General features: G+C 36.2%; 1 protein-coding gene across 1 annotated transcript; it reads right to left on the reverse strand.

The window, feature by feature from the left end:
- Positions 1-824: 824 nt before the first annotated feature.
- On the reverse strand, positions 825-11,367 carry LOC115434999 (sialoadhesin). The gene is made up of 10 exons (XM_030157164.1): positions 11,260-11,367; positions 10,028-10,097; positions 9,525-9,878; positions 8,000-8,290; positions 4,773-5,024; positions 4,378-4,638; positions 4,210-4,297; positions 2,029-2,118; positions 1,824-1,893; positions 825-1,739 (listed from the first exon to the last, which is right to left on the reverse strand). The coding sequence occupies exons 2-10, from the start codon at positions 10,074-10,076 to the stop codon at positions 1,695-1,697; spliced, it is 1,500 nt and encodes a 499-aa protein (XP_030013024.1). The 5' UTR covers positions 10,077-10,097; positions 11,260-11,367; the 3' UTR covers positions 825-1,694.
- Positions 11,368-11,580: the final 213 nt, after the last annotated feature.

Below are 11,580 nucleotides of genomic sequence, written 5' to 3' on the forward strand. Positions count from 1 at the left end.
TGGCTCAGGTACTTCTAGTACTGTTCTATCAACAGCCACAGATGAAGCCATCTTGAATTGCCTGTTTTCAAGATGGCAGTTCCTTGATAGATCGTTGGCATAACACTTTGAGCCAAAATCAACCTCTGTCTGTCTTTATCTTTAGAGGCCTGCCAGAAGAACCACTCCAAGACCCTGCAGAAGGCAACTGAAAGCTGTGCATCAGATACCCTCAGATATGCTCCCCACAGAAGGACTGAGGTCAGTGTAATGCATTTGTTTCATTGGGAAAAAATTACATGCCTTTAATTACACAGTAAATACTGGAAATAACTAATAACTGTAATAATTGTAATAGCATTACAATGACTGTACTATATAATATTCAAGTAAACAAGACAGTCAAATAAAAATAATGGCATGGTCTCTTCATGCTGGCTTTAGCTATGGATATAGTAAGTTGCTAGGTGTGTTGAATGTGAACAAAGTGAGCCTGCATGGGGAGTCATGCAGTTATTTGACTCTGCTTTGTTTACTTGAATACAATATTATCCAGTACTTACCAGTACCAGTTATTGTAATAGTATTACTTGATATAAAATCTATTTTACTTTGAAATTACTTAATTATATCCAGTAACTAATTAATGGACTATAATTTAAAGGTTTACCCAAAAGACTATTGATAATTTTCAAATTATTGTGATTTTAGATACTGTTTTTATTACAGTGGAGGTGGATAATGCCAGTGGACCATCAGTGACTGAGGACAATGATGCAGGTAGACTGAAAACTGAAAATACAGCAGCACTTGATGGGAGCAGAACCCCCACACTTTATTCAGACTGAATTAAGATAGTTTTTCTTCATTATCACGTTATTATTAGACATTTCAAGGTGGGTGATATGAAAATGCATATCTTTTTTTTTTGTGGCAGAACATTAATTTAATTAATTTTTAAATACAAGCTACAAGCTTTTGTGTTTAAAAATAAAGAAAAGAGCTTACGACATCTGTTTGAACTTTTGTTTCTCCTGCCTCCATTTGCATTTTCAGATTTCTGCTTTCAGGAGTTGCGTGAAGTTGCTTCTAAAAAGAAATTGCATGCAAACACTTTTAGAATATTTTTTACAGAACATCCTAAATCTTTTTGGGAACAAAAGACACAGCTGAAAATATTGTAAGTACATTAGGGCATAATATTTTAGCAATGTTTTAACTTAACATTTTCTGAAGGTGAACCCAAAATATTTTCATAATGTTTGCAGAGAACATTATCCAGGATAATTCTGGAAACGTAAAGAAAACTTCCCGCTCAGAACATTTTAAGAACATTAGGGCATAATGTTCGAACAATGTTGTCACCAAACATATTAAGAAGGATACCACCAAACATTTTTAGAATGTTTTGAGAGAACATTATCTTGGATCATTTTGGGAACGTAACAAAAACTTCTCGCTGAGAACATTACAAGAACATTTTTGACCACATTCTCAGAACATTTTGAGAACAAAAATTGCTAGCTGGGTTAATACTGATTTTCCAAAACACATAGGGACATTTATTGCAAACACAAAAATATATTAATGACACTGTTTTTGCATGAAGCATATATACACAATAAGTCTAGAAATGAAAATGTAATATATAAACTTTAGAATAGTCACACGTTTTTACAGGCAGACAACCAGCTGTCCATCCAATGAGTTCCAGGTCACACGTTGGCGTATATGGCGTCATCATCTGGTTCCCACTCAGTCTGTATGAGAAATAAGATTAGCTTTTTTTTTTTTTTTCCTCTCATGTATATGAACATTGAAAATGAGAGAAAAACCTCATGTACCTGCATGTTTCCATATAAATGATCATTAGCGTAAATGCCGGGGTCATGTGCATCGTTGTAGCCCTCTTTCCTGTGAAAACATTGCAAAGACTGGTTTGAGATACTTCACTCAGTGCACCATTCATGATCATGTTCTTTGTGATATTTGAAGAATTAAGGAAGCAAAAGTTTTGTATAAAAGTAAAATGAGGTGAATATTTGAAACCTGGCTGTTGCAGCGTACTGTGGGAGCTCCACTGCTTTGTGTATCTCTTTGGTCTGTATGTGAGATGTTGGTGAATCAGGAACCTGCAACCTGAAAACACAATTTGAGGAAATGGTATCATACAGTAAAACCACTGCAAGCCCTAGTGGTGGTAAACATGGTCAAAGAATGCATTTCCACATTATTATTAAAGATATGGTTCCTCATAATATTTTCTTCACTTTTAATGCTTGAATTTCATGTAATCTGTTGTGTTTTGCTTTGGAAACCATCCTCCACTGTGTCTGCATTACTTTTACTTCTGGCGTTTGTATATTTTTTTTGTGGGTTTTTTTTTTTTTTTTTTTAACCTCCAATTGTAGTCTCAGTTGTGTTGGTGATCAGTCCTTCATCTGTACACTGATCAGCCATGACAGCATGACCACTGACAGGAGAAGTGGTAATAATATTGATTATTTCATTGCACGGGCACCTTTCAATGTGTTGAATGTTCCTGGTCTGCACTGGTTAGTGTGGTGTCAGAAACCAGTATTGTAATCAAAAGTATTCAAAAGTATTTAACCTGTTTTCATTTGCATGCCAGAAGTTATTCTTAGTGTAATGTGAAGATTGTACCAGAGAAGCTGACTTTTTTTCCTGGGAGAATCACTACAAAAAGACATGTGCGCCTATGGAAAGTTTTCAAAATGTGGTGGACAAAAAAGTACACGTGAGTGGAAATTTTGGACATTCTGGGAAATAATTTACATATTCTGGGAAAAAGTTACATATTTATATGATAAACTAGCACTGGGAAATAGTTGCATGTTGCCCAATCCAGACAGACACCAGTTAAAACTTACCCTATTGGAGACGAAGCCAAGAAGGAGGGCTTCTGACGTGGCCTGATTAATGTTCAAAATATGATAAAAAGGGAACATAGGGGTATGGTCTATACTTAAAGCCCAACCTATTTTTGGTCAAATAAAAGTGGTCTCCCAGAGCAAAAAGTCAGTTGTTTCTGCAGATGTCAACTCAGTGTTTAATTTGTGTATGAATAAACACTTTATGTGGCTCGAATTCTGCTTGATCTCTGAGTTTGTCTTTGGTTCTGTGTGACTGTTACTCAACGTAGCTCCACTACATAGATGGGAGTAGAGAGACAGAAATATAACTGGGGAAGACCATCAAAGAGACCTGAGATGTCTCCCACTTGCGGTCGTAAATTTTACACAACATTAGTAACTTGTAAAAATGCACTAAGGGAATACATCCCAATCTCAGGACCATTGATCATCTGTGGGAGGTGTTGGATAAATAAACTTGACCCATGGAGACTCCAACTCTCTACTTCCAGGACTTCAGGGATCTGCTGCTTATGTCTTGGTCCAGATACCACAGCACACCCGGGTCAGAGCTGGTTTTGTGTAAAAAGTTAAACCTACACAATATCAGACAGATGGTAATAATGCTCTAATTCCATAGATCAGGGGTGTCCAATCCTGGTAGTCGAGGACCAGTATCCTGCATGTTTTAGATGTATCCCTCTTCCAACACACCTGATTCAAATGATAAGCCTATCATCAGGCTCTGCAGAAGCCTGATAATGACCGTCAGGTGTGCTGGAAGAGGGAAACATCTAAAACATGCAGGATACCGGCCCTCGAGGACCAGGATTGGACACCCTTGCCGTAGATGCTGGATTGGTTAAGATCCAGTTGTTCTTTAGACACTTTTGGAAGGTTTGAACTACTTTACACTTGGAATGAACAACAAGAACTAGAGATGCTCTGACCCAGTGATTTAACCATCACAATTTCTCCCTTGTCAAAGTTGCACACATCCTGACTCTTGCCATTTTTCTTGTTTCCTACACATCAGCTGTGACAGATAAATGTTCACTAACCCACTGACAGATCACATTGTAATGAGATAATCAAAATTAATACCAATTAGCCTGTCAGCGATCATAATGTTATGGCTGCTGGTGTATATTCAAGTCTTTTCCCTTTGGAGCTGACAGTTTATTATGTTCTCCTGCTTTTTTTTTTTTTTTGGACTATTTATTCTGGACTTCCTAGTTTTTTTCTGATACTTAGTTTTGTAGTTTATTTTTGATAACTAATTTGTTTTTTTCATGCTTGGGTATGCATTTGGGAACACTCACATTAGGAAATTGTTATATGAAACCAAACCACATACCTTTTTTTCACCACTCTCACTACTAGCAGTATCACCAAAATCACTACAGCAGCGGCAACAGCAATGACGATATAGATATAAAGATTTCCTGCCAAAACAGAAGCAACGTGATGTAAAACAAGCCAGAGTTGTATTATCATGTTATTGGAATTAAAGAAAAACCCTTACTGTCTGCTGGTAAATGCAACGTTAGATGATCTTTGCCCAAAGTGTTGTTGGCCAGGCACTGAATAACCTCAGAAGCTCCTAAATCAGCCTCCAGAGTTGCAATAGTTACAGACCCATGACGGTCTGTTTTGATGTGTGGCAGGACCTTGTTAGAAACCAAAAAATGGACCATGCTCGGAGGCTGTGACTCTGCAATGCACACACACTTTATCATAACCCCTTCAGAGGAGCATGAGGAGGCGCTCTTGATCTCAGGAGCATCTGTAAGGGCATAAATGACCAAAACCTGAATTATGAGTCTCTTATTATTATTTTTTTTTTAACTCTTTTTATTTTTTAACTGTATCTTTTAACTCTAGACTCTTTTTAAAAATTTTTTTACATTGTTTACTTACATATGACATTGAGCTTCACAGGGCTTGATTTGTTTCGACCGAGTGTGTTGATGGCTGTACAGTAGAGGGCTCCTGTGTGTCTGGAGGCGTTTCGCAGCATGTAGAGTTTTCCCTTGTGGAGCTGAACATCAGAGTCATTGTGCCACTCGTAGCTGTTAGCAGGAGGCCGTGCGTCACTGGAACAGTTGAGCAGCACAGACTCTCCCTCTTTTACTACTGACTTCTGCTCTACCTTAACATTCACAGGGGCATCTGCAAAGAAATAAACAACGTGATATCATGAAATTGCGTAAATATACATGCCACTTTTAACTGGTGTTAACTGGCATGTTATCTGTACACATTATAACCTCTCCGCATGTATGTTCACGCCACATCAAATACCACGCACTAAGGGTTAGGGTTAGGAAGCGGGTTAAGATTAGAATTATTTTATATTGTAGCACACCAAATGCTGTAAGAGCTGGCGTGACATACAACGTAATTCCATGAGATCTGTCTCAAAATAAACCGTCTTTATCTGTTTAAAAAAGGTGGTTTTACCCACGTTATGCAATCTTTAGACTTTAAATATTCAAGCCAAACTTAGCACTTAAGAATAAACATGAAAACTTTGAAAACTCAACATGCATGAAGTGAGACAGATGGACATATATTTCTATTTTTCCAACGCAAATTAATGCACACGGATTTTGAATCCATATACAGTAGCCAAACAATAAAAACATCTTCACTTTTCTCTCTGTTAGTCAAATTATTACTTAACACATAAAGACCCAAACATCCACCAGGGTCCAAAGTCTTCTACTGATCTAAATAGTTTAATACCTGTTGATCCACTAATCCTATCAAAACATGTAAATAACCGGTGTAAAATATAGTTACTCATCTTTCATGGTCATCAGATATGACCCATATGAATGTTCAGAGGCTCTGTAGTGAATGTGGAAACACCGTCATCTTCTACAACATTTATTTACCAGCAAAATCCATGGAGTTTGATCAATGACAATGGATGGAGACACTAGGTTTTATCTTTAGTTAATGAGAGATTTTGCTGAAGAGTCACTTTTTTCTTAAGTTTCCACTGTTTATGATATAATAACCCTCAACTTCAATTTAAACTTTTTTGAACATCTACATGATCAGTAAATTAAATATAGGAAAAGACATGATTTTCACTGAAACAATACAAAACACAGAGGACAATATTACAAAAAATGGTGATAAATCTCATCAGAAGGGGTAAATTTAGAGGAAAAAAATCATATGATAACTGCTACAGAAGTAGCACTGGGTCTTTATGGGTTAAAAAAAAATCCCAGACATGTCAAAGCAGCAACAATGACGTTCATGCAGAACTACTCACACTAACAAATGTATAATCAAATGCAACATAACTTAGGAGAACATGTTGCTTTCACCGTGTTTTTTCTTTGAATCTTCATTCAGGTACAAATACATTTACAAGTGGTTCAGGCCTGTTGAAGGAACTGTGTGCAATTTGTTTCCTGTAATCGTAACTTAGGCGTTTCTGTAAATTTGCTGTTGTAGTAAAATTTTTCTGTGATTTCCAATGCTACACAGGATATTACCATAAAACACACCCTCTCACATTATTAATTTTGTCACCCCAAAAGTGTTATTTAATCGTACTTAGATTACAAGTTTGGTTACCCTACATGTTCAGTCTAGCTCAAGTCAACCACAAAAACACACTTCATATTTAAAATTACAGTTTAGAATTTATTTCAACCTTATATAGTCGTATATTAGAGCTGCAGCTATCAGTTATTTCTGAAACCGATTGCAATGAAGTCTTCAACAAATTTGTATACAATTTACTAAAAACTTAAGATGTAAGTAACATACAGCCTTGTGTTGATCCTGGCGTCATGTGCGTTACAATAAGCACCTGTGTGGAGAACCAGTGTTGTTGTATTGTAATTGTGTGTATTGTATTTAGCATGTGTTGTTTGTATTTTGTTATAGGTAGTATCCATCTTGTGTGTAATTTTAGATTAGTTTATACAATATGATCCCTCCCTATGATCTGTCTTTATTTTAGGTCATATTATAATTACTAGGCCTCTTTTATAGGCCTACTTATTACATATCTTGTTTTTGCATTTTTGGGTATTAAAAAAACTACATTTCTGTCACTTCAGTCGTCCTTCTTCGTTGCTATACTGCTTGATCCATAACAATTTCATTACCTTGAAGTGAACCCTATACACTAAATCATTTGTTACCTACACCAGGAGGTATTGTGATCACTTTGCTTTGTGTGTTTGCATGCGTATGTGCGTGTTTGTTTGTTTGTTAGCAAGATAACTCAAAAAGTTATGGACAGATTTTCATGAAATTTTCAGGAAATATTGATACTGGCACAAGGAAGACATGATTAAATTTTGGTGGTGATCGGGGGGGCAGATCTGTCTTGGCGGAGGTCTGCGCTCTCCGAGTGCTTTTCTTGTTGACATTGCGTCTGACGGAGCTGGTGACATTCATCCTGTTTATGCAGGTTTTCTACCCTTTTCTGAAAGTGCAGCTGACATGTCACACTTGTATGAGCCCATCACATTAACTCATAAAGACCCAGTGTTACTTTTATGTCAGTTCCCAAATGAAATTTTCTCTATATCTAACTTTTCTCAAACGATTTATCCCCATTTATTTATAATATTACCCTCTGTATGTTGTGTTTTATCAGTATCAATCAGGTATTTTCCTATATTTAATTTACTGTAGATGTAGATGTTCATAAAAGCTCAGATTAAGGTTGCGGGTTATTATATCAAAAACAGAGAAAACTGCAGAAAAAGTGACCTTTTCAGTAAAATATATAAATAACTGAACATAAAACAAACATTTCCATCAACTGTTATTGATGCAACTTTATGGGTATTATTGGTGAATCAATGTTGTAGAAGATGATGATGTTTCTATGTTCACTACGGAGCCTCTGAACATCCAAATGGGTCATATCTGATCACCATGAAAAGATGACAAACTGCCTTTTACACCAGTTATTTACATGTGTTGATAGGATTAGTGGATCAACAGGTATTAAACATTTTATGTCAATGGATACTTTTGGTCAGCAGTTAAGGTTTGGGTCTTTATGGGTTAAAAACAATAAGAGAAAGAGATAATAATAAATGAATGTTCCTGGATTAAGGCTATTGTCGTCTTACAACCTCTGTAATATGGTGGCATACACTTACATTTGACTTTGAGGGCCCTCTGTATTTTCTGCTGCTGTCCTCCCTTGTACCTCACAGTACATTGTAAAGGCTTGTTGTGGTCAGCGTGAGTCGGGTGAAAGGTGAGCGTGGACGTTGCATTCCACTGGCCGTTGTTAAGGCTCTGTTGCTGTGAATGTGTTTGTCCAGAGTGTATCCAGGTGAAGACGGGTGGGGAGGCCGGACAGGAGTGAGACACGGAGCAGGTCGCAGACACAGTCTCACCCTCCATGACGTCCTCTTTTTCAGAGAAAAGGATGGGATTTACCTCACCTGTAAAGACAAAAAGATCAGCGAAAGACAATTACAAGCACATTACAGTCGTAGGAGCACATTTAGTTAAAAATCACCCACTGCTTAGTCATTTACAGTGTTAGCGTGAAGTTTTTTGATTGTAAAACTAGAAACACAACTGAAAATTATATACACAGCACAAATAATTTCTAAATTATGAAGCAGGGAATATGGCTTTAACATACAGAAATAAAAGGTATTTGTCATGTCTCTCTCTTTTATGAGTCAAGTGAGGTGATGCCTATTTTCTCTGTTGGCCAAAAATAACACATAACTTGTGATTAAAGCCATATGTTAGAATAGGAAGCTGATTCTGATGACAGCTTAATTTATGCCTGGCAAAAGGTACCATTTCCCTTTAATGAAAAATCGAGAGAAATGAAACTGTTTTGACCTGCTTAATAATCTAAGCATTTAGTAATAATAAGTAATATTATGATTAATATTAAATATTTGGAATAAGGTTGTAAAATTGGAAATATGGGGGAAAAAAATAGGGTGGTTTTTGAAACTGGAAAACAAGAATTTAGCTTGTATTATCAGGGGACTTTGCTTACTTATAAATTCAGTTTCTCCAAAAAGGAAACTGAAATAAGTGAGGGAAACACTTGATTAGTTAAAAAAGTTACTATGAATCTGATTATTTCTATACTACTACTACTACTACTACTACTACTACTACTACTAATAATAATAATAATAATAATAATAATAATAATAATAATAATAATAATAATAATGACAGTAATAATAATAAAGATATGAGGTTTATTTGTAAATTCGTGTTATGTATCTGACGGCTTCTACTGTGCACAAATGGTTGTCAGGATTGATTTATCAAAACTCATAATATTAAAATACATATGTTGATAATATTTAATTTTAAATTCTAATTCTTTATTTATATAAATACCAAATCTCTTATTTTTCTCTTTATATTTTCATTTTCACTCATTTGTGGTTTTTCTACCAGTCTTTTTCTCACTACTTGCTTGTTGTATGTTACTGCTGTTAACTGTGAAATTTCCCCACAGTGGGATAAATAAAGTTTTATCTTATCGTATCGTATCATATCGTATCTCATCTCATCTTATCTTATCTTATCTCATCTCATCTCATCTCATCTCATCTCATCTCATCTCATCTCATCTCATCTCATCTCATCTCATCTCATCTTATCTTATCAGGACAGCATTATAAGAGTCTTACTCACTGGTCACTGTAATGGAGACTGTGTTTTCTTTGTAAGAGTACTTGTCATAGTCTTCAATTTCGATCCTAAAATGAAAAGGCCCTTGGTCACTTGCTTGAAGCGGATCAATCATCAGTGAGCAGTCCTTCTGTCTGAGGTCTCCCAGGAGCTTCGTCCTATTACGGTACTGCTGCAGCATTTTAGACTTGACTGGGTGATAAATGACATGACTGGTAGCATCGGTCCAAATCCCAGTAAACTCAGTGACCTGCTTTCCTGGATCAGGGTAGTTAAATGAGCAGGGAATGACCACACAGGATCCAAGAAGACCTTTAACTGAGGAGGGCACCTGAATTGTCCAAGAAGAGGCTTCACCTTTAACAACAATAATAAAATGCAGAAGAAGTCATTAACTGACCTAGTTTAAACAGAAAAGTCATTACCATGGGTCAGTACAATAACACTCACTTAATGTTTCTTTGTAAATTTTGTTAATGGTAAAATATGCAAACACTAAACCATACCTGTATAGCAAAGACCCAGAAAAAGCAGAGACCATTTTAAAACGTTCATCTTATCGTCTGAGGGACTGGCCTGCAAATAAAACCCCAAACATTTTCATGCTCATGTGGTGCTGCTGCCATTTCCGTCTTGTGAAACATGACTTCCAGTTTCCATTCCACTTTTGATACACCCCACTGTGATGCCCATGCAAACCTGTCTCATTACACCTTTACTTCACTCAATAGTCAAATTAATATCTCACATTAATTTTCTCACTAAAAACCTGCAGCTTTATAACTCTGTCTTCCTTTATGTGTTCATCCTATAGATCCATTCATGTCACTACCTACCAAGTGTCCAGTGAGCTCTGATAAAATTCATGTTTTTACCTCAGATGTCAGACTTCAGCCTCGACTACAACACTTTTCACACTGATGGTCATTCACACTTCCTATTTTGAGCATTAAAGGCTGCTGTATTTTAGTTTACTTCTCTAATTTTATTTTTATATGGCATGTGAAGCACTTCAAGAAAAACAAAAGCACTGGGGCTTGTTACCGCTGACCTGCAACAAACCCGAGGTGGCTTATGGTAAATATTATGGTTACTGGTTACTATCAAATTGCAGTGAGCATCATGAAGAAATAAGCAAAAACCACATAGTCCGATGGTGGTTTGTATTTGGCAAAGACTACTTGGTGTTGTCAAAGGTATTTCCACAACTGTATGGTATCCAGTATATTGACATGACTCATGCTACAGTGCACATGGAAGTCACAACTCTTATCTTTGCGTGTTACTCTATTCTGAGTTTCATTGAATTATTTGAGGTTTAAGGCACAGGAAAATACAATTACTAACATCAACTGATTTCAACTGATGACAATTTTAGGAAAATTACCTTTTGGCCTTATTTTCCTGACACAGAATGAGAAAAAAACAACAGAATATAGTACATGATAAAGATTAATGTATTCAACTTGTTGTCAATATCCTCATCACAATCACCCACCTACATTTGCATCTGAAGAAGATATTAAATTATACTGATAACAACAGTTTTGTACTAAATGAAAATTGCATGTTAACTTACTAATATATTGATGTGCATGTAATTTGCATTTTTTCCTGTTGCAACAATTTCAACAATGAACATGAAATAAAACAGTTCAGCAATGGAAAAGAAAACACACTTCCTGGGTGTCACATGTGTGAAAGCTTATTTTCCATCTATTAAGTAATATTTCTGTACCTGACATTCAAGTGCTCGTCACAGATGTGAACAGCTTCGTTCAGTCAGATGAAACACACATTAAGGCACAGGATGTTCAAGTCACTGTGCAGGTGTCTTCCACTTGCCTACACCATTACCAACTGAGAACAAAAAGAGTTATTTTTACTCCCTGTGAACAAAAACCAAAAGCACACCCACTGTGGTATCTATTTTACGAAGTGAGAATCTGGCTTCACATCATGTTCATGAGGTCAAAACTATGAAGAGAAGTTATGTCAGTTTCAGCTCCCATCAAATTCAGTGACTCTCATGATTAACACAGAGGTTGGTTAAAGTTGC

This window comes from Sphaeramia orbicularis, chromosome 16 (assembly GCF_902148855.1).
Source record: "Sphaeramia orbicularis chromosome 16, fSphaOr1.1, whole genome shotgun sequence".
In the NCBI taxonomy this organism is placed as follows: domain Eukaryota; kingdom Metazoa; phylum Chordata; class Actinopteri; order Kurtiformes; family Apogonidae; genus Sphaeramia; species Sphaeramia orbicularis.

Bases quoted from the DNA above. Each gene is read 5' to 3' on its own strand.
- LOC115434999 (XM_030157164.1), bottom strand. From the start codon at position 10,076: ATGAACGTTTTAAAATGGTCTCTGCTTTTTCTGGGTCTTTGCTATACA. The intron at 8,291-9,524 runs GTGAGTAAGACT...TTGTCTTTACAG, and splicing joins AGTCTCCATTACAGTGACCA to GTGAGGTAAATCCCATCCTT. The intron at 4,639-4,772 runs GTAAGTAAACAA...ATGCCCTTACAG, and splicing joins TGTGAAGCTCAATGTCATAT to ATGCTCCTGAGATCAAGAGC.